We start from the raw sequence: 25,070 nt of genomic DNA, 5'->3' as shown, positions 1-25,070 counted from the left end.
ACATTCATTCTCCTATTTCCCTATGCACTTCTTACTCTCACTCTTTACTCTTTTACTTGTTTCAGTCATTTGACTGCGGCCATGCTGGAGCACCGCCTTTAGTTGAGCAACTCAACCCCGGGAATTATTCTTTGTAAGCCCAGTACTTATTCTATCTGTCTCTTTTGCCGAACCGCTAAGTAACGGGGACATAAACACACTCGCATCGGTTGTCAAGCAATGCTAGGGGGACAAACACAGACACACAAACCCACACACACATATACATATATATACGACGGGCTTCTTTCAGTTTCCGTCTACCAAATTCACTCACAAGGCTTTGGTCGGCCCGAGGCTATAGTAGAAGACACTTGCCCAAGGTACCACGCAGTGGGACTGAACCCGGAACCATGTGGTTGGTAAACAAGCTACTTACCACACAGCTACTCCTGCGCCTAAATTTCCTTCCTTTTCCAAAATAACTCCTCATATCGAACTCTAATAATTCCCTCTATCTCACATTGCCTCTAATGAAGAGATATCCCTAATATCTCATGAACAGCTATAAGACTAACTTTCTCTTTATAAATGTCCTGAAAATTCCACACAGCCTTGGCTTTACTGTCTCATTTTGTTTAACACACACACATGTATATAAAATGTACTGATCCACAATAGAAAATTCAACAAAAAAAGTACTCCATCTGGTGAGAGATAAACATTATTTATTTAAAGGTCGCAATACATGTATTAAAGCGCTACTAATAGTTTCCTATGTTGAGAAATACTCAAACACATTGTTCAGATGTAATCCACATATCATAACGAACTAGAGAAATTGAATAAATTGAATAATTTTTACGTGTTTCTTCTATTATTCAATTTCTTTAGTTTGTTATGATATGTGGTCTGCGCCAGAAGAACATGTTTGAGTTTTCTCAGCATATGAAACTATTAATAGCACTTTAATACATGTATTGTGACCTTCAATTTTATATATATATATATATATATATATATATGCACACACACACACATCAAAGCACATGTTGGAAATATTGATATAAATACAACTACAACAACAAGCTAAAACATATACACACATGCAAAAAAAAAAAATATACTCATACACACACCTAAGTAAGAATAAATGTGAATAGACACACACACACGAGCATAAGAAAGAAAATATAAATATCCAGACATACACAGCTAAAAAGCAATATATACATTAAAAATAATAAACATATATATATATGGTAAATATAGATAATGGCATTGACAGAAAAACACATAAAATATATATACATAGATCCCTCCATCCATATGCTTGCTTCTGTGTGTGTAAGAGAGATGTTTAACACTCATATGAATGTACAAGTTAACACATGTTTATGTGTGCTTATATAAGATAGAGAGATAGATATACCTTTTAGTATTAATGCATATATCTTTGTATGAAGATTCACAAATTCGCCTGAAGATAAGTACTATGTCAAAGCACATATGGAGATTGGGTGACTGCATGTATATACGAATAAAATTTAAACGAAAACGAGCAAAGAGAAGCGTGGCCAGTAGCATGTATTTGAACAATATAGACAAATACAGATATGTCAAATACCATACAACATAAATTCCTAATACATTGAAGTTATCTTGATCGCCTGAGGATGTATCATAATTACAAAACGGCAATTAAGACCAACTCTATTTGAGACGGGAAAATAATCCCAGGATTCAAAAAGTCTCCAATGTTGACATGCCACTAGGGAAAGAGGTCAGGCTTATTGTCTGGAGATAAGAAGACAGCCATGGATATGTGTTTCTGACTCAATAGCCATCATTGTCAAGATAATTGTGCGACTTTATTTGCAGTAGTCAAGAGACTTAAACTTTTACCAAAACGAGAACAACACATTCCTGGCTAAGGCAGTTTGCATAATTCAAACAAATTGAGCTAAGAGAAACAATTCAAAGCAACTTGTGGTGTATATTTGAACAAACAAATACAGGTATATCAAATATCATACAACATAAATACATCTGGCCTAGTTGGGGGTACAGCAACTCTTTGGTGCTGGTTCCACAATAAAAAATACACTGTTGGTGTTAGGAAGGACATCCAGGCATAGAAATCATAAACCAACTAAAACAGAGGCATTCAAGCAAAATAGGGTATTCCAACTTATCTAGGAGGGATGTAACACTAGTTAGAAAGAAAGAACTTGCTTAGATCTTGATGAAACTCAACAACCCATGCCAGCATGGACAATGGACATGAAATCATTTTCACTACTACACACCATTACGAATCTTACACACACCACATTAGTCCTCTATATACATGGCCCATAATTCACTATCATACACCATTGCACATCTTAACACCATGTGTAAATTAAAAGTAAAAAAAGGACCCCTTTAGTAATGAATGACCATGGGATAGCACCTAGAAAGTTCCCCTCCGAGGTACAAATCTGGGCAAGGTTGTTTTATGGAAGGCCAGCTGTCGCCCACGCATACCAGTCTCTCTTCTCCATGCCATCAATGTTATCCAAGGGAAAGGCAAAGGCTGATACAGCTTGGCACCAGAGACGTCACAACTCATTTCTACAGCTGAGTTAACTGGAACAGTGTGAAATAAAGGGTCTTGCTCAAGAATACAACACATGGTCGAGTCTGGGAATCAAACTTGCTACCTTGTGATTATGAACCTCACATACTAGCCATTCAGCCATGCATCTTCACAAGGATTATACACTATGTATAATCTTCTATAAACACTGCCCATCCTTTGCTACCTTACATTTTACACACTGTCATACATCTTACAAACACCACATATGGCCCTCTATAAATACTGTCCATAATTTGCAAACATAGCCTCTCACATACACACACACTACATATAGTCCCCTGCAGTCACTGTCCACGTTTCACTACCATACACCGACACACATCTTACACTCACTACATATATTTCCTCTATACACAATGTCCATGTTTCACTACCATACACACACTACATATAGGTCTCTACACTGACTACCATTATGTATTACTACTAAACACAATAACACACTATTTTCACCATATTTGCTGTTAGATAAGTATCCAGAGTCTTGCCTACAACACTTTCCCACCCTAGTGATAGAACAGAAATTGAGCACACTTTAGCCAATGGACTGAAACTTGCCCCACTTGACCATTATAATATGGTGATGTCCAATATCTTTAGACACATGGTTCGCTTTCAAAGTATTGATCGCCTACCTTTATATGAGAAGCTGGTTCTGTTACAGCTGGCATGGAAGTGCAAGGGAGAAAGCTATACCAATATCATCATTCTTGTGGGTAAATGGCTTTGAAGAAACTTTGGAGCAAACACTTACAAGAGGTGTCAAACTACATACCAATCATAGCACATAAAAAGCACCTGTGCTGGTGCCATGTACAAGCACCTGTGCTTTTTATGTGGCACATTCTTTAGCACTCCTACACAATAATATTTAGACAATGAGTTAAGGCTTATAGTGAAAACTGTCACTGGTAAGGATACACAGCTCTATCACTGGAATAACTGTCACAACATGTACACCCCCACAGTTGAGAGAATGTCTCCAATTTGTAGATGTTCATCATGTCTCTATCATTCCTCCCCCTTTTGCTAGCATATCATACATACACAAATTGTATAGCATACACATTGATACAAATGTATACATGACATGTTACACATGCATTACATATGTGCACTTAGTACTGTCACTCCATATTTTAGCATCTCACACACAAACACTTTTATAGCTAGGAGACCTCTTTGGTTATGAATAACCATGAGATTGCACCTAGAAAGTAACCCTCCGAGGCACAAGTTCGAGCAAGGTTGTTTTATGGAAGACCAGCAGTTGCCTATGCATACCGGCCTCCTCTCTCTATGCCACCAGTGTTATCCAAGGGAAAGACAAAGGCCGATACAGCTTGGCACCAGTGATGTCGCAACTCATTTCTACAGCTGAGTTAACTGGAGCAATGTGAAATAAAGTGTCTTGCTCAAGAACACAACATGCAGCCCGGTCCGAGAATCGAACTCACAACCTCATGATCATAAGCTCAACACTAACCCCTGAGCCATGCGCCTTTACAGCTAGCATGTCAACACACGCATACCTTTATAGCTAACATGTCAACAAACACACACATACCTTTATAGTTGGTTCCCACCTCTCTCTAACATACACAAACTATTGACTGGAGATGCAACTGGTGTAGCTACCATAGGTTAAACTCATCTGAATGTAGCCAGGGGCAAAGTGCTAGTGTTAATAGGGGCAATGGATTTAAAGGTTTCCTTTTCAAAACCAGTACAGTCTATATCTGGTTGACTTGTGGTTGGGATAGAAAATATTTGCCCAAGATGCAGCACAGTCAGACAACCTAGAGCCATGCAATGTTAAAGTAAACTTTAATTACACAGCCATGTCTGTATCTAACGAACACTTCAAATGGTTACAGTTTCATTAACCAGTGAAATATACTGGATATGTTGGTGTAATATTGATCCATGAAAAATAATCTGGAACCTTGTAAAAAAATAAATAAAGTAAAAAAAAAATCTCACAGAAAATACTGATTTCAAATTTTGGCCCAAGCCCAACAATTTTTTTATGGGGGGAGGTATGTTGATAACATTGACCCCAGTGTCCAACCGGTACTTATTTTATTGACTCCGAAAGGATGAAAGGTGAAGCAGACCTTGGTGGAATCTGAACTCAGAATGTGAAGACAGATGAAATACCTCAAACGGTTTTGCCTGGCATGCTAATGATTCTGCCAGCTTGCCATTTTACTTGCAGAAGATATTAAAAATTAATTACAGTTATGTTTTGTTAAGTACATCATCACGGAGAGTTGATTCTCATAGAAATGCATGATTACATACATGCACCCACTTACACATATAGGCACACGTGCACACACACATACACACACAATTTGCACCTCCACACAAATTTAAAGAAATCATAAAACAAAAGAGAGCTAGATGCTTCCTGCTTTGCAGAGTATTATACATTTTTACTGGAGGCTGATTATTATTACATGTGTCCATTACAATTTAAAATGATGTCAATACACAGCTCATCAGGCAATTTGGTGCAAATTTTTAAGTTTCTGTGATTAAACATTTTTAATGATATAATTTATAAAAAAAGAAGGAAAAAATTGTGGGAAATTTGACTGGCGACTGTTGGTGCTGCCACCTACAGTTGCTTTTGTAGTAAGAGAGTTTACTAAGAAATAGAAGGGTGGTTGAAGTTTCCCTTTAAGGGGAGAGAACTGCTCAGGATGTATAATTTTTTATTTTAGCATTATTATTATCATTACAAGGTCTTTTTCTTTGTCTTTCACTCCTATGTTACAAGAATGTCTGTAGTCATGAATTAAATACGACTGTGTGCATCTGCTTAACTGTTCTAATGGTAATTAACATGTAAATCTTTAAAAAAGAATTTAGAAGTGGCCTTGTCTAAAGAAACCAATCATCATCATCATCATCGTTTAATGTCCGTTTTCCGCACTAGCATGGGTTGGACGTTTCGACTGGGGTTCGGAAAGCCAGGAGGCTGCACCAGGCTCCAGTCTGATCTGGCAGTATTTCTACAGCTGGATGCCCTACCTAACGCCAACCACTCCGTGAGTGTAGTGGGTGCTTTTTACGTACCACCGGCACAGGTGCCGGGGGAGTCTGGCGGCAGCCACGATTGGTTGGTGCTTTTAACGTGCCACCAGCATGGAAGCCAGTCAAGGTGGCGCTGGCATCGGCCACGTTCGGATGGTGCTTTTTACGTGCCATCGGCACAGAAGCCAGTTGAGGCGGCGCTGGCATCGGCCACGTTCGGATGGTGCTTTTTATGTGCAGTGTATGACAGAAATCATATGTATTTTGTACATATTACAGTTTAAAAATCAGGTAATTCCACAGCATAGACTATGAATACTGTGGCAGGCCACACAAAGTAGTGTTTATATTTCATATATGCTATTATCATATGAAGGCAAGAAGAGTTATTATTAAAGGAGGAGGCTGCTAATTTTATTGTAATTTATAAGACATTAAAAAACAAATTTTAAAAAAATCAAGAAAAATATATATCATTGATATGTCAAGATTTCATTGATAGAGTGTCATTATGATATCTAAGAAGGTATTTTTACTTGTGTGGGCAGGAAGAAATTAACTAATAATGATTATTCATTTGGTGTTGGGAAGGGCATCCAGCCATCGAAACCGTACCAAAGAAGATATTGGAGGTTAGCATAGTCCTCAGGTTCATCAGCTCCTGTCGAACCATTCAGCCTATGCCAGCATGGGAAACAGATGTTCAACTATGATGTCTTATGTTTTAAAATCAATGTTATTTCTGGCATGTATAAAAAACAGAAACATTTTACTATGTCTAAACAATGCCAACTATGGAGGTGCGTGGGTTAGTGGTTAGGGTGTCAGCATCATGATCGTAAGATTGTAGTTTCGATTCCTGGACCGGGCAACGCGTTGTGTTCTTGAGCAAAACACTTCATTTCACATTGCTCCAGTCCACTCAGCTGGCAAAAATGAGTAACACTGCGATGGACTGGCATCCAGTCCAGCTGGGGAACACATACACCATAGAAACCGGGAAACTGGGCCAATGAGCCCGGCTAGGCTTTAAAAGGGCGCAGTGGAGGCGCAATGGCCCAGCGGTTAGGGCAGCGGATTCCCAGTCGGAGGATCGTGGTTTCGATTCCCAGACAAGGCGTGTGTGTTTATTGAGCGAAAACACCTAAAAGCTCCTCGAGGCTCTGGCAGGGGGTGGTGGCGACTCTTGTTGTACTCTTTCGCCACAACTTCCTCTCACTCTCTCTTCTTGTTTCTTGAGTAACGCTGTGATGGCCTGGCGTCCCGTCCAGCTGGGAGGAACACATATGCTACAGAAACCAGGAAACCAGGCCCATGAGTCTGGCTAGGCTTGAAAAGGGTGACTTTTTTGTTTTTTTTGCCCACATAAACACTTAAATATAATGACGTCTCACTCATGGTTCCCAAAATATAATACATATTTAAATTTTTATTTAAAATTTGGGTTATTTAACTTCAGGCTGGAGCCTGGTGCAGCCTTCTAGCTTGCCAGCCCTCTGTCAAACAGTCCAATCCATGCCAGCATGGGAAGCAGACATTAAATGATGATGATGATGATGATTTAGATCATAATGAAGTTAGAGTCAACTCCCTTTAACAGTGATCTTCTGTCTTCAATTCAGAAATACAGTATTCCCTTGACTATCGCAGGTGTTACGTTCCAAAATCCTCTGCCATAGGTGAAAATCCACAAAGTAGAAACAGTACTGTATTGTATATTTTTAAAAAATAATTTTTATAATTTGTATATATTTATTTTATTATAAATGTAAAACAATACCACATACTTGCCTCCTAAATTTCATTTGCCACACAGTGTGCGGGATTCTTTGTTTACTCATCTCTTGTACACTACGTATTTTCTCTTAATATATTTTAATTAATGTGTTACACAGTGCAGTACTGTATTGTATTTCTATTTATTAATTTTTAGGTGTGAAAATGCTTATTTTATCATAGAAATAGCTAAAATCTAAAGTAATATAAATATCTATCGGTTGTAGAAACCCACAATATTCTGAGGAGTCCGCAATATAAATTTACATATGTTAGCCAGAAAAATCTGCAATGTACTGGGGGCGTGATTGGTGAACCACAATATGGTGAGTGATTACTGTATAAAATATGTTCAATTTCCTTCCTTTCTAAAAAGGTTTCTTTGTATAAAATTACAATGACATTCTTTCTTAGATTAACATATTAATTACACATCAAACATATGCACCCATCCATGATTCCTGATTAACAGCAACCATAAAAAAAAAAAAAACTCAACTCAACTCAACTAAAAAAGTAATTTTATCAGAATATAATATACAACGGTACAAAATTTACCTGATGAGCCTTGTGTAGGCAAAACTTCAAGTTATAATATGAATAGATAATATCTGGCTTTTAATAAATAAAAAAATGCACACCAATATGTTCTTCAGAAGCTAATGATTCACTGGTACTACTCAGAGTTTCTTGCAGTGTGCGATCTTATAGGTGACAAAGGATTATACAGAGCTTTTTGCTGCCTGACAGAATGCACATAATAAGCAACTCTGAATAGTAACTAAATGAATCAACATAAAACTGAATAAAAATATACTCTACTAAATGCATTGAGTACTCTTTTCTCTGTTTGTACATCCAAATAGATTTTTGAAAGTTTGCCTGAAAAATTGCTGAGTATCAAACTGGAGTAGTGGACAGATCCTAAAAATTACACACACACACATGCACATACACATACAGGTACGTACACACAGGTACATACTCATGTATAAAGGTGTTTAAATATAAATATGTGTATGTTCAGTTACAAATGTTTGAACATGTATGCATGTGTGTGTGTGTGTGTGTGTGTGTGTGTGCAGACTAAAGTGGAATGTAAAGTATGATGATGATGATGATGATGATATATACCAGTGATATCTGCAGAATAGAGAGGTCATGAGGGAGTCGGGGGGCGAAATATTAATAAATGATATAAATTGTAGATAATTTATATAAACAACAATGAAGATAAGATAAGCAGCAACAACAACAACAGCATCAGTAATAACAGCAGCAGCAGCAACAACACAACAACAAGCAAAAGCAGTGACAACGCCGAAAGCAGAAGCAACAACAACAACAACAACAACAACAACACGAAGATACATTGCCAACAAGAACGAAAGTAATGACACCAATGATGACAACGTCAATGAGAGACGACAACAACAGCAACATCGAAAACAAAAAAAAAAAAAAGCAACATCGACAAGAACAACAACAGCAGCAAGGTAGATGGTGCCACCAGCAGCAGCAGACGACAATAACAAGAAAATGGAGTTGCAGTGAGAGTAAGTTAGAAAGCAGAAGCTTGTAGCGTGAGTGGAGGAAGAGGTATAGGCCGTAAGAGGTGTTGGAAGAGGGAGAGCTGTCGGGAGTTGTTATTATTATTATTATTATCATTATTATTATTATAATTATTTCTTTTTTTTTTTTTTTTTTGGTTGGTGAAGGGATCGATCGATTGATTGACCGACTGACTGGCTGGCTGGCTAACCGACTGACCGACCAATCGATCGATCAACTGCCTGACTGCGGCTCCCTGGACATCGCTCTTCGGCAGCACTCACCTGCAATATAAAATGTATGTTCTCGATCCGGGTGGGTTGAGTAGGGTCAAAATGATAACTGTCAGTTTTAAGATGCCAAATCGTCCATGTGATCTAAAGACAAGTTAATGGAAGATAAAAAAAATAATAATAGATGTAAAATTTTTTTTTCTTTTCTTCTTGATGGAAAAAAAATATTAAAATTATGTGTGCATATATATATGTATATATATATATGTGTGTGTGTGTGTGTGTGTGTGGACATATACACACACACACATGCTATGTGAAAAGATATGTGTATATATATATATATACACATATGTAAGCAGATATATATACATATATATATATACACACACACTCACACATATGAACAGATATATATGTATGTGTGTACATACATGTGTGCATATATATATATATATATATATATATATATATATATATACACAGACATATGTGAACATATATAATTGTTTTATATATATATATATATATATATATATATATATACACACACACATATATACCATGTTAATAGATATATTTACGGTGTCTACAAACAGACTTACTCTGAGTTACATAAGTGTTATATTCCTGGAAATCTTGCCATAATATGGAACCTATTTTCCAATTGGCTTCCACACTATACAACCTAGGTACCAATGGATAAACTAGCTCCACAATACAAAATATTTCACATTAAAGCAAGATTTCCAGGAACACAATGCTTCTGTAATGCAGGAGAGCTGTATTTGTGCATATATATAATATATATATATATATATATACATACACACGCACCATGTAAACTGAATTAGGAAATGTAAATATAATAGTCACTAATATTAGTAGGACCTTTGATGGTAGTAGTTTGGTGTGCAGCGACAGTAATTAGATTGGAAGAAAAAATACAATAAAAGAAGACCAAATAAAAAGAAAAACCCAGAAGATCTGTAATGATGATCTGACACAAGATGGAGTGGAGATGGGTTGTGGCACTTAGACTTTAGATGGAAGTAGATTTCTTCCATCTTCACCTAAAGAATAAAGACGCCTACACCAACGAAAGAATCCTTAAAATAGACAATGGTTCCATAATTTTCCACACTTATTCCTCTTAATGTTTCCATTTTTTTTACTTATATAACAAATCTACAATAACATAAGGGTGGCAGAGATGGTGGTGGTAGTCTGCATTAGTTAGAGGTAATACAATAAAGTTTAAAAAAACAAAGAAAGGGTGTAAAAAAGAGACTCCTTTCTCAAATTCCCAAGACTCCTCTGAAATATGCTGTATTTCAGATGGTTTTGCTGAAGGAGGAAATATTTAATATTTTGGAGCAGGTTTCCTCATTAGAGAAGAAGCTTTTAAAATAATAATAATAATAGCAAATTTATTGCATACTGTGCTCAGGTGCACTACAGCTCATCAGGAAAAGTATCCCAAACTGCAGGAACAGTATATAGAACAATGTACAGAAAGTGAATAGCGAATGAGTTGTTTAAAAAAAGAAAAAGAAAAAAAGGTGGGAGGACATCAGGTGTGCTGTTGGTGGAAGCCAGGAAGTCTTGGAAGATGTAGTGTCCTGACAGCAGCTAACAACTGATGTGGGTAGTTTATTCCATGCTTCAGCAACTCTGAGCATGAGAAAAATGTTTCCTAAAGCCAAGCGTGCTGTATTATTTTTTGATTTTCTAAGCAAGGAGTCAATGCTATCTCTTCTGAATAAAATAGAATATCTGTAGCAACATTCCCAAGATAAACTGGTGTAAAGCTGATATAATATTCCCCTGATGATTTGGTGCAACCAAGATACATTGGGGAATGTTCCATCAACTTGACTTTTACCCAAAGCATTATAGGCATTCCTGTTTTTGTCACCTGAAGAATTGCACATAGTAAGAAACTTTAAATAATAACAGTGAATCATTAGCTTCTAAGGAATATGCGTGTATGTATTTTTTTTTATTCATTAAAAGCTCAAAATTGTCTATTCATTGAAGTTTTGCTGACACATGGCTCATCAGGTAATGTGAGGTAAAGTCTATGATCAATAACAGGTGGTCTATCCGAAGCAGCGTTCTCCAGATAATCTCTTGCTACTTGGATAGATAAGAAAGCAGTCCATTTAAAGTAATCATCCCCAGATGATCCAATGCTATCTGGATAGATAAGATGGCAGTCCATCAGCGGTGACATCCCCCACCCTGATGATCGAGTGGTAATTGTTCCACCAGCTGTGGGACATTAATACACAAATGATTGCAGGCCTGTTGGTGGCAGTCCAGTATCAACCCTACTTCCACAAACACATCATCATCACCACCTTAGCTTCTGTTTTTCTAAGTCATTTCTCTCATTCCAGATTCATCTTGTTTACCAGACCCAATACCCTCAAATGCAACTGTTTACTATTCTCACACACTACCCCATCTCCAATATTCATCTGCTGCAGCTATTCAGCTCACAGCAATCATATAATTAATTAATTGATGATGAAATTAGGATGGTAGAGCTAATCCTTTGCCCAGTTTAATATCACCACTTGGAATATGAATGCCTTTAACAAAGTAGCATGGGGTCAGCTTATGATGAGGAGAGGAGGTGTTGGAAGAGAATAGAATGAGGAAGAAGGAAGGAGAGAATGAGGAGATGGGGATCTGACTACTACCACCATTGGACGGTTTAAAATCTACAGGATAGTGAGAAAAAAAAAGGTAGAATGGCTACTAAAATAGCATACATGGCATACTGTGCAGTGTTTTGTGTGTATCTATTGTTATGGTGGGTGTAATTTAGCCCCAGGTCAACCCTGATTGAGACCTATGATCAAAAGTGCTCCAACAGTGACTATCTCACCTTTTTGTATATCAAGGCCTACATCATCTACATAGTTCTTCCACATTTAATACAGGAGAGTGTAATTTGAGTGAAATTTACCAGCTATTTCTAGCAAGTCAAACTACCAAATAAAGAAGACCTGTCACACAGTACTCTAAATATAGTGTTGCTGTGAAAATGAGGTTAAGCGAATCATCAAAACAATACGAGTGAGGGCTAAATTATCTCAAGGGGGTATTCAGCCTCATGGATAGACACCCAAGAGGGCCTCACATATGTGATATAGAGAAGTGGAAAACTGACAGATTGAGACTTTCAGAAATATTGAAATAATAATCAATAATAACGAAAGCAGTATTAATACCAAAAAATAATATTTATCACCAGTTAAAAGTGGATGTTGGGTTAGAACGCAAGATACTGTGACAGTTAATTTGAGAAAACCAGAAACTCTTGTATGGACTTTCGGTGCATACAGGCACACTTGTTTATACTGCTAGTGGAAGATAATCAAGTGCTATCACAAAGAAGGCTCAAATTATGTGATTTGGTAGTCCTGGCAGGAGTGATAGTGGCTGATTATTTCCCACTGGCGGTATAAACAAGGGTGTATGTACCAAAAATCCACATTGAGAAGTTCTGATTTGCTCATAGTACCTATTGCAGGATTCTGTATGTTAATATGACATCCACTTTTAAGTGGTGACAAATATTACTTATTGAATTAATGTCCATAAAGAGTGGATCTGGTAGATGGAAGAGTGGATCTTGTGAGTGGATCTGGTAGATGGAAGCTGAAAGAAGTCTGTCACAAGTGTGTGTGTTTATCCCCCATCACTGCTTGACAACTGGTATTGGTGTGTTTATGTTCCTGTAACTTAGCGATTTGGCCAAAGAGAACAATAGAATAAGCACTAGGCTTACAAAATAAGTCCTGGAGTCAATTTGTTCGACTAAAAAACAAAAACCCTTCAAGGTGGTGCTCTAGCATAGCTGCAGTCATATGACTGAAACAAGTAAAAGAATAAAAGAATATTCTACACAAGGCAGAATGTTTATGAAGAGAGTATGTATGCTATCAGGTTATGCTGGGTCTGAAGAGAAGACAGGGACACAATGATGGCTGCACGATTTCAAAGGTCACTTCACAATCAAACATTTTCTTAAACTTTCAGATTCAATAATTTTATCAATCAACATTACACCCATGTTCAGGATATAATTTACTATTTTGCAAAAGTTATCATTGAAATGTTCAATGTCTGATTCCACTGAATGGCACATTGGGCAAAGTATCTTCTACCATAGCTTTGGATTGCCCAATGCCTTCTTAGTAGAATTTGGCAGAGAGAAATTGTGTGGAAGATCATCATTGATTGCTTGGTTAATATCCCTACCATGGGTCAAATGCAATAATTTAAACCAGGTCCCCTTGGATTATGTTCCTCAAGAAGGGGATCCTCTAAAAACAGTGAAAGGCACAGCACTTCTTACAGGGACTAGACTATCTTTTAGCTTTTGCTTGTTTCAGTCAGTAGACTGTGGTCATGCTGGGGCACCACCGTGAATCTTTAGTCAAATAAAATGACCCCAGTGTGTATTTTATAAGTCTAGTACTTATTCTATCAGTGTCTTTTGCCAAACTGCTAAGTTACAGGGATGTAAACACACCAACACCGGTTATCAAGCAGTGGTGGGGGACAAACACAGACACAAAGGCACACACACATATCTATCTACATACACACACAGAGAAACGATGGGCTTCTTTCAGTTTCCGTCTTCCAAATCCAATCACAAGACTTTGGTTAGCCTAAGGCTATAGAAAACATTTGCCCAGAGTGCCATGCAGTGGGACTGAACTAAGAACTATGTAGTTGGGAAGAAAACTTCTTATTACACAGCCACACCAGTATACACACACACACACAATACAAAAAAACAAAAACAACTCATCACAATCGTTCCTGATGACAGGCTTCTCATTAACTTGCCAGCAACACCTAATTATGATTATCTTATAACAGACCACTGTCATAGGCTGTATAGGGAGGTGCACAATTAAGCTCAATCCAGGTTTGCTGAATTGTCACCACACTTCATAGATACAACAGTATGTTGTAAAGGTGTTCCCCTACCCAAACCACTGAATACACAACTCAGATATAATGGTGGGCCTAATGTAAACCTAAGGGACTCACTACAGTTTAGTTTCTAGTCATGTTATTTTGGATTTTAAGCTTATCACAGTAATATCTTGTATGTAATACGTACACACATGATATGCATACATAACACTAAGAATGTAAACATACACATGACAAGCTTATTCTGTGCACATACATATCAATCGCTCATAAGGACACTGTATTTCCACATTCAACCCTAATATACTGCTAAGTGTATTAAAAGCTTATGAGTCAATACTGTGTCCCACCTGTGTTAGCAGTGCAATCCAGTCATTTTTTCAAGTCATCTCTATCAGATTTTCCAAAGAAATTAGAGCTAGTACTGAATGTTATGTTTCATATACAAATATATTTATGCAAGTAATATGACAGAAAAATAGTTAATAGGTGTATATGCTGGTTCTAATTTCTATAGAAAATCTGTAGAGGTGACTTTAAGGTAGCAGAGTCTATTTAAAGTAATGATCCCCAGATGACCTGACGCTATCTAGATAGATAAGATGGCAGTCCATCAGTGGTGACATCCTCCACCCTGATGATCTAGTGGTAATTGTTCCAACAGCTGGGGGACATTGAGTAGCCTACATTAATACACAAATGATTGCAGGCCTGTTGGTGGCAGTCCAACATAGAAAAAGTGATATACATATATTTTTAAGTGATATACATATATATTTAAAAAGTGATATACATAGCCACTACACACATTTTTTCTCTCCTTGTTTTTTTCTGTCTCCCTTTCTGTAGAAGAGCGTCGGCTCAAAACGTAAAAAACTTTTTCTATTCCTGAGCGTTATACTAATACATTTGTTTGTTTTGTACACCACTTGTCTTCGTCTTTTGTTTTTTTCGTAAACTCTCCCTATATATAAATATATATATATATATATATATATATCCATTTGTATCAGGTCATTCCAAAAGTTATGTCTGAATAGTGTTCTATGTCCTCCTTAAGACAGTGATAAGCCTCAATCTATAATGATTAGGAGTAAAGATTATTTGCCAATATAACATGGCAGCCTTGGTTTAGGACGAATGTTGCTGTAATTTAGCCCCAGGAGACATTGTCTCCAGCTGGCTATATGACACGATGTGTCCTTATATTTTTGAACAAGGGAATCTAGCACCCCCATCAAAAATATAAGGACACATCATGTCGTATGACCAGCTGGAGACGATGTCTCCTGGGGCTAAATTACAGCAACATTAATCCTAAACCAAGACTGCCATGTTATGTTGGCAAACAATCTTTACTGTTGCTGAATATCTCTCATGAGATTTAATAGTAATTTTCTATAATGATTAGTTTAATAAATAATAGTCAATACCAGTCATTAGATGTGGGAGAGGAGACTCCAACATGGAATATGATGCATTTATGCTTGTATGAGAGTTTTTCATTATTCCTGTATGTTAGTAAGACTGGAAAAAGCTTCATCATTAGTAGTATACATGCCACATCAGATATAAGAAGCATAATTAGATTTCAGTCTGTAGGACACCACACACACACACGTAAGTGTAGTTTACGGGTTTAAAACCATTGGACAGTGACCATGCCGGGGCACTGCCTTCAAAGGTTTTAGTTGACCAGATTAACTCTAGTACAGATTTTCAATCTGATGTTTATCTTATCAATTTTTTTGTAGAGCTGCTAAGTTCTGAGACATGAGACATGACAAACAATAACAGATTCAAACAAACACACATACACACACGAAGGGCTGTACACCATATTCTGCTCACAAGGTATTTGGTTGACTTGAGTCCACAGTAGAAGATACTGCACAAGTGGCTATGCAAGGGCATCAAACCTGGAATCGATTGGTTAATAGTTTGGTCTGGAGAGAAGAAGCAACTGTTGTTAGAATCCGCCCAGGTCCTCCAAAGACCAGTAAAATCAAAGCAGGTGGTGGTGTCCTCTTAATTCCATATTGACAGCTGTAGTAGAAACATGGTTAGGGAAGATATTTTAGTGGGGAGGGAGGAGGTGGGGGTGAGGGGTCGAATGGATAGACTGATTGATGTAGGGGTATACAATGTAAGTAAAGAGAGTGAAAGAAATGAGTGGAGAGTAGGTGGAGGAGTAGAGGCTACTGTAGTAGCAGTAGAAATGACAAATAGGAGACAACATGCCTATGGAGACAAAAGGTTGGAGTATGTTCATGACTTCATGTCACTGAATTGTGTGGTTATTTTTTTAGTGGGTGTGATTTAGGGTATAGCAATGTGTAGCAGCAGCACTGTACTTTTTGTGGGGGCAGTACTTCAAGCATTCCTTCGGTATTGGTTTAGAGATTGTCAATAAGAGACAAGAGCACTCACCCTCTTTTTCAGCCTAGTCTCTTATTCTATATCATGAGGGAAGGTTGTGTAGGTGACTGACATCATGTACCAATATTCACCATAGTGAATCTCATTTGAACTTTAAATAGTGGGAGAGAGAGAGAGATCGTCTCCAGCTGGCTATACAACACGATCTGTGTCCTTATATTTTCGAACAAGGGAGTCTAGCATCCCTACTCAGCTCAAAATTATAAGGACACAGATCGTGTCATATAGCCAGCTGGAGATGATGTCTCCTGGGGTTAAATTACAGCAACATTCATCCTAAACCAGGACTGCCATGTTATATTGCCAAACAATCTTTACTACAAAGTACTGTTGCTGAATATCTCACGTTGTGAGATCTAAAAATAGTAATTTTCTAAATTCACTCCAGTACTTATTTTTTAAAAATCTGGTACTTTATCAATCTGTTTTGCTGAACTGCCAAGTTATGGAGACATAAAAAACCAATACATACACACAAACTTTCATACAATTTCTGTCTACCAAAGTCACTCACAAGGCAGCTTGAAACTATTGTAGAAGACACTTGTCCAAGGCGCTGTGCAGTGGAGCCGAACTCAAAACTGTATGACTGCAAAGCACACCTCTTAACTGTGCAGTGATGTCTGCACCCAACTCTGAGTAACAAGAGAGAAGATGAGAAACAAAACGAAACCCTGACAATCCTAGTTAACTGTTCAGAAGAACATCAAAACAGGAATACTAAATTACTGGATAAAATTCATTAATGAACATTAGGGTAACAGTGGCAGAGGAAGACTGGACATTTACTGACCACTCCAGGTAAAAAGACCGCTGGGAAAGAAGGGGGAAGAGTGTGGAGTGAGAAAAAGAGATTTTGGTGAATTCTCTGAATAATCAAGAACTTGATGAGTAATTATGGAGATTTGTTCAGTTTGCACATATATGTATATACACCTAGATATACATACATGTGTGTGCATGTGTGAGAGAGAAGGCATGTGGCCTAGTGGTTAGTGTATTGCACTCATATTCACAAGACTGTAGCTTCAATTCTCAGACCAGGTGATGCATTGTTTCCTTGAGCAGAACACTTCATTTCACATTGCTCCAGTCCACTCGGCCGTAAATGAGTAACCCTGCAATGGACTGTGATGTTATTCAGGGGGAATGTTCGCCTGTCCACCTGGCCAGTGGTGTGGTAGCATTTAAAAGTTACAATACTGCAAGGAAGCACATTGTGACTAGTGATGAATAACATCTGAGAGTTTGATTGTTACAGTGTGATATATATATATACACACACATACATACATACACACACACATGCATGCACACAGAAATACATATACACACATAAATGTGTACATCTATCTCTGTACATATAGATATGACTGTAACAGTCAAAGGTCAATACTTAAGGATTTTTTTTAGACAAGTTCGTACAAGGAAGGGTAACACATGTAATTTCTGTAAGCAACGCACCCCTGCCCCATTCTCCATCTTCCACCACAAATAACATTGATGCACAACTTTGATATCTGGGGTGGGAAATAATTCTGAGGAAGGATTTTTTTTTTGAGTTCTAGGATTCATAAGGACAGGGCTTGACCTGGTTTCCTTGGTATATAAGCAACTGGGTTTACAGCATACTCCTCACCCTGGATGGGATGCCAGTCCACTGCAGAGTTAACTTCCCAGCCATTGCAAGAACTCATTTACAGTGGAGTGGACTAGAACAATATTAAAGTGTGTTGCTCAAGAATGTAACATACTACCTGGTCTGGGAATCGAATCTACATTCTTATGATTACAAGTACAACACCCCAACCCAGTGATTCCCAAAGTGGGGCCTATGCCCCACCAGTTGGGCTTGGGATCCAATTTTTTGCTTTTTTTTTAAGTGGGACCTGGAATTATGAAAATCTTTTTTACATAGCAAACATACTATACCTATATATTTCTTTATTGCCCACAAGGGGCTAAACATAGAGAGGACAAACAAGGACAGACAAAGGGATTAAGTTGATTACATCGACCCCAGTGCGAAACTGGTACTTTTATTTATCGACCCCGAAAAGATGAAAGGCAAAAATACCTATACTGAGCCTAGCCAAACCAATCCCTCCAACCAAGCATACAGTGTGAAGACTGTTTGCTACAGTATAGCACTATTCTAATGCTTTAGTATGGATATTTCTTTAAAGAAAGTGTATAATTATGAAATATTGAAAATAAAGTTTGTTTTTTTACTCCAACCAACGGTGGGCCATACATTTTTCTGGAAAGTTATGGTGGTCCTGGGGGTAAACAGATTGGGAAGCACTGCCCTAATTGCTAGCTTAGATACCCACACAGAGGAAAGATTAGATCCAAGTTATTTAGTGATGGATCTGAGAAAGAGAGGAAGAAAGACAAGTGTCTTTTGGGTGGGAGTTTGGGCTATATAGCTAGGTAGATGAGGAGAGGCTGCTGGAGTAGAAGTAGAGAGTAGGGAGAGAGGGACAGAGAGAGACAGAGAGAAAATGCAGTAGATCTGTAGAGCCAATGCATTAGTGATGGAACCATTACTGGTTTTACTGTGGATTGGATCTAGGGTGTGTGTGCGTGTGAGTGTGTGTGCGTGCGTGCATGCACACATGTGTACACATGCAACAACTGTAGCAATACTGTGCCATAAATAAGGGCGGTTCTGTAATGTGGGTGTAAGATATTTGTGTGTAATAGCAGCAGCACTGCCCCATAGATCAAGCATGTCAAACCGCAGAGTCTCCATGGGCTGCATTGCCAACATATATGTTGGGGCTGCAGCTTTTTAAACGCAAATTTACAACAAAGATTTCTGTTGTATCAATTCTTTGTTATTAAGTAAAAGTCTTTTAAAGCCTTTTATTTGCTCATCAATAGTCCAATTTTTATTCATTAAAATTATTTTCATTAAAAATTTTGGGGGATCTCCATTTTTAAACCAATGTGTCACTAGCAGTCCACACATGTTTGACATGCCTGCCATAAATGAGAGAGAAAGAGAGAGAGAGGGAGGGAGGAAGGGTGAGAGAAAGAGTGTGTGTGTGTGTGTGTGCACATTTTTTTTTGCGTATGTATAACAGCCATGCTATCCCTTAGGTGTGGATCCTAACTTTGCTTAAGTTTAAATCAAGGCTGTAGTATTCGTTGTGATGCAGATTGTATAAACAATATAGTGAGTTTAGTTGTGTATTGTCTACACAAAGAGACTGTTTCTTTCATGTATAGAGACTGTGTCTTTGTATTGAGGAAAAGCACAAGGTTTTCATGCCACCAGAGGAGACTTTCATAGACTCTGCTGATGGAGTCAGTGCTATGTTTGATGTAAAGTGTTTCACTTATCCATGGATGACACTTATGTGCAGGATGTTAAGCAAAATGTAGTCTTGCCTGTACAAGTGTGGGATAAGAAATAGCAGTAAATATATTATTAATGAACAGAAGAGCACGGAAGACACAACGTTGTGTTGCACTGGAATTGATAGAAAGTGAAATTAGCTGTTGATAGTATTTTTCCAGACTGTATATACACTTGTTTATATTGACAATATATTTATATATAGAGATGCTGTATTTTGAATGATTTGCTTTGCTGTTGTCATCAGGTGCATACAGATTCAAACCATATTGATAACAGGAACCTTAAGAATGAAGGATAAGAATATAATCTATCAGTACATGTATCAGTGGCCTAGAGCAGTGCTACTCAAAGTGGTGGTCCGTGGGCCGGTGCTGGTCTATGGCCAGTTTCCAGAAAAGAAACATTATAAAAATGATTATAAAATGCTAATGTGATATTGTATTATTTGTTTACAAAATAAACAGAAGATAAAAAAAGTCAACTTTTATTATATTCATTATATAGTTTCTGGTATAAATTAATACTACTAAGAAATATTACTGGTCCCTGGCACATTGGAAAAAAAAAAACTGCTGGTATGCCACTTCAGATAGTTTGAGAAGCACTGGCCTAGAGCATAGGGACATAATTACTCTTAGTTTTAAAGAAAGGTTCTAAGTTCAAACATAGCTTGAGCTCATGTTGATATCCAAGAATAAGACACCTGATGACAATCAGGCATCAAACCATTTAAAATGTAATGTAAATGTATGTAAATATATTTGGATAAATAGGTGAGAACTAGATATGCTCAGTATAGAAAACATGTAATAAGGAATTGAACTGAAATTCCGAATTCTTCATCCAGGACTATCTATCTATCTATATATGCATACATCATCATCATCATCATCATTTAATGTCCCCCTTCCATGCCGTCATGGGTTGGACTGTACATGTATATGTATATATGTGTCAAGCCTAAATGTGTCTATGTGCATTACTATCTCCATATCAGCTCACTTGGTTTTCTTTTATTTATATGTAAATATATTTATATATGTAAATACATTAAAAAATGTGTGTAAATATATTGTATATATAAACTGGAAAAATGAAGGTAATGATCTGAATAATTATAATAACAATTCTTTGTTAAAATCTAATGTTCATATTCAGGAATGAGAACCATTTGAAAATAATTATACAATGAACCAACTGAACAGTGATGATATAAATATTGTAAATATACACTGGCAAATGATAATCTTGTAAGTTGACAAGGAGTTCAGTGAGGGATTTAGCCTGCAGGTAGATGTCCATCAGAGCTTGGTTTTCACCTATTATAATTATTCAGGCCATAACAAACGAGTTTAAGACAAGTTATCTGTGAGAAATCCAGCATACTGACAACCTAGTTCCCATAGATATATCTGTTGAAGAATCAGAATAGATATTTCAAAGACAAGATAAGACTACTTTCATCTAGGAAGTGATCTTACTTGATATGTAGAATTAGAGTAGGTTGGAATTTGATACAGTGTACTAAATGCTAACTCTGGAAGTATAAGTTATGTAGTGGGATCAGACAGAAGCTGGCTGAGAACCAGAAAAGGTAGACTTTATATGGGGCAAACAAGAAAGAGTAGTTAGCTGTAAGAGTACACATGAACTACATTTGAACTACGTATCACCTTCTGAAAAGGCTCTCTAGAAGTAGTTGATAGCTTCTGTTATCTAAACGACCTAATTAGCAGTGAAAGTGGGTATTTTGGAAGCCTACTAGCTACAATAAGAATAGGCTGGAAAAAGTCCAAGGTTTATCACCTCTGCAGCAAACAAAGAGAGTCTTCTGAGAGAAGGGCAGAGGGTTCAACGTGTATAAAGTGTCGTGTTGTTTGGTCGAGAAACATTAGTATTGAAGGAGGTGAATGTATGAAGGTTTGAAAGAAATGAGGTGAGCATGCTCTGCTGGATATGCAATGTTAGTGACTGTGACAGATAAGCACACATGAGTTGAGAGAAAACTCAGTAGGTACAGATATGTGATGCTGGGTTAAAGTGCCATATGATTCACATGGAAGGAACTTGGTGAAGAAGTAGACAGAGAAAAACATGGGACGAAGTGGTGAAAACTGATCTCAAGAGGCTGAACTTTATGAAAATGATGACTGATGACAGATGTTTGTAACAAGTGGCAAGATGTTGCACTGAGGAAGATTGTTCCAACTCATGCCAGCATAGAAAAATGGACATGAAATGATGATGTATGTTTAATATAAATAAATAACAATAATGAATGTTTCATGTAATATATTTAAAACAATAAATCATTGAGTTTAATTACCCAGAGGCACCATCTGCATGAAAGCAATAGTTATGTTAATAGTGTTAACATATTTAATGTAGTGAACATTAAAATTACTTTATCAAGTACAGTTTAATGTAGGTTTCACTGAGGAGGTCTATTAAGACTGAAACATGTCATAAGTTATCTCCTGTGTTTAGCGTTGTGGTGGTGATTGCGAGTGTAATAGGATATGGTCATAAATTCTTGAAGTTTAAAAGGAAATGAAATAACAAAAATAATGATAATTAAAAAAAAATTCTAATAATGATTTCTTAGTGCAAGATTAGAAATTTATGGGCAGTTGGCACTAGTCAGCTGACCTAATCCCAGTATATAACTGGTATGTATTTCATAATCATTGAGGCATTAAAGGAACTACTGCAAGTTATTGTTTTTGACCTTCCACCAATGCTAACTGATCAATTGTTTATAATATTTTGTAACAAAGGAACAAGACCAGTGTAGGTTTTCTCCAAAACATTGTCTTAAGAAACCCCACCCCCTTAGATCCTGTATGCAAAGTTGGACCACCCATAAACTAATTTTGTGTTTAACGCTTATTATTATAAGTTCATATTGATCCAGATGGTCTTTTCTACTGAACCTAACTCCATAACAATAACATTTAGTTAAACATCATTATTATTATTAAGTGAGAGAGCAGTGCATGCCATCAAAGTGACACTGGGGTAAAATATACGAAGCCCAGTATACCCATCATGACTACCCGTCTGATAAGGGTACACCAGACACATGCATCACAACCATGTGTGTGACATGGTGATCTCATATCAAGATAAACAGCACATGACCTTGCAAGTGGAGCCCAGTTAGAATTTTCTTTAGGTCAAGTAGCTCACCATGCTCAAAAGGTCCTTGAATAAGGGTTGTTTAAGGATGTTGAACAAAACACCCATGTAATAAAATGGGCTATAGCAAATATTCTGCTCAATACCACAGATTTGCTTGTCAGTTGTTTGACTTTAACCAGTTGAGCATGTCCCTTAATGGCTGACGATATATGTATCGCTGATCATGAGCAGAAGTAGTGGGGGAACATCATAGCCATGTGTTCAGAGGGATTCTTTGGGGTTTGAATAATTCACCTTTGGAAATACAGGTGTTTCATTCAACATCCTTAAACAACACTTATTCAGGGCCCTTTTGAGCGGGGTGGGTTACTCGACCAGAAGAAAATTCTAACTGGGCCCCACCTGCAAGGTCATGTGCTGTTCATCTTGATATGAAATGAACAAGCACCATGTGACACACACATGGTTGTGATGCACGTGCCTGCTGTACCCTTATCAGACGGGTAGTCACGATGGGTATACTGGGCTTCGTATATTTTACCCCAGTGTCACTTTGATGGCATTCACTGCTCTCTCACTCAATAATGATGATGATGATAATAATAATAATAATAATAATAATAATAATAATAATAATAATAATAATGGTTTCCAATATTGGTACAATGCCAGCAATTTTGGGGAAGTTGGTAAGTCAATTACATTTACCCCAGTACTTAACTGGTACTTATTTTCTCAACCTTGAAAGGAAGAAAGACAAAGTTGATCTTGTCAGAATTTGAACAACCAATGAAAAGATAGATGAAATGCTGCTAAGTATTTTGTTCAGCATGGCAACGAGTCTACCAGTTTGCAGTTATATAATAACAATAATAAGGATTTCAAATTTTGGGGAAGGGGGTCTAGGGGATAATATCAACCCTAGCGCACGACTGGTACTCGTTTTATCAGGCCTAAAAGGGTGAAGGGTAAATCTGACCTCGGCGGGATTTGACCTCAGAATGCAAGGAGTCAGGAGAAATACTACTAGGTATTTTTCTTTGAGTATCTAATGATTGTGACAGCTCTTTAGCATAATAATAATAATAATAATAATAATGATGATAATAATAATAATGGCTTTAAATTTTGGCACAAGGCCAACAATTTCAATGGAGGGCTAAGTCAATTACATTGAACCCAACACTTAACTGGTACTTTTTTTTTTATCGACCCCAAAAGTATGAAAAGTAGTCGGCCTTGCTGGAAATTGAACTCAGAATGTTAAGACAGACACAATGCTGCTAAGCATTTTACCTAGCATGCTAACGATTCTGCCAGCTTGCCACCTTCATAGTAATAATAATGATGATGTTTTCAAATTTTTTGTCACAAGAGCAGCTTGGGGGTGGGGATTAAGTCAACTACATCGACCCCAGTGCGTAACTGGTACTTATTCAAGTGACCCTGAAAGGATGAAAGGCAAAGTTGACCTCAGTGGAATTTGAACTCAGAATGTAGTGACGGGGTGAAGTACCGCTAAGCATTTTGCTTGGCATGCTAATGATTCTGCCAGCTCACCGCCTTAGTAATAATAATAATAATAATAATAATAAAACAAAATGAGCTACAAAATAAAAAAACAAAACCAAAAATTAAATCAATAACAACAAAAAGTTTAAAAATTAAATTTTAAATCATTGCAGAAAATAAAAATAAAAAAAAATAACCAGAATTAAAATAAAATAAAACAAAATAAAAACAGCAAGCAGAAGAGAAAAAATAAAGAACACACAACTGTAACATGATCTCCCACTGAAGCCACAGCAATATCAAAGTGTTTTATGAGATAAGCACAGTGGAAGGCACAAACCCACAGCAAGATAAAAGCAGTAATAGATTCGATACAGAGGAAAGATATAGATGACTAAATTGACCCCTACCTTCCCCTTCA

General features: G+C 37.2%; 1 protein-coding gene across 4 annotated transcripts in view; it reads right to left on the bottom strand.

Annotated features, from left to right (window-relative positions):
• LOC115216830 (serine/threonine-protein phosphatase 6 regulatory ankyrin repeat subunit A) overlaps nt 1-25,070 on the bottom strand; it is a 174,016-nt gene that overhangs the window by 44,657 nt on the left and 104,289 nt on the right. For 3 of the 4 annotated variants that reach the window (XM_036506750.1, XM_036506751.1, XM_029786418.2), the window contains exon 14: nt 9,277-9,369. The exons of the other annotated variant lie outside the window; for it this stretch is intronic. In XM_036506750.1, coding sequence (XP_036362643.1) covers nt 9,277-9,369 — 93 coding nt within the window. The remainder of the gene's footprint in view (nt 1-9,276; nt 9,370-25,070) is intronic. 4 annotated transcript variants of the gene reach the window in all.

The sequence above is a fragment of the Octopus sinensis genome, linkage group LG10 (genome assembly GCF_006345805.1).
Source record: "Octopus sinensis linkage group LG10, ASM634580v1, whole genome shotgun sequence".
Lineage (NCBI taxonomy): Eukaryota > Metazoa > Mollusca > Cephalopoda > Octopoda > Octopodidae > Octopus > Octopus sinensis.
This window is presented reverse-complemented; position numbering and strand designations above follow the sequence as displayed.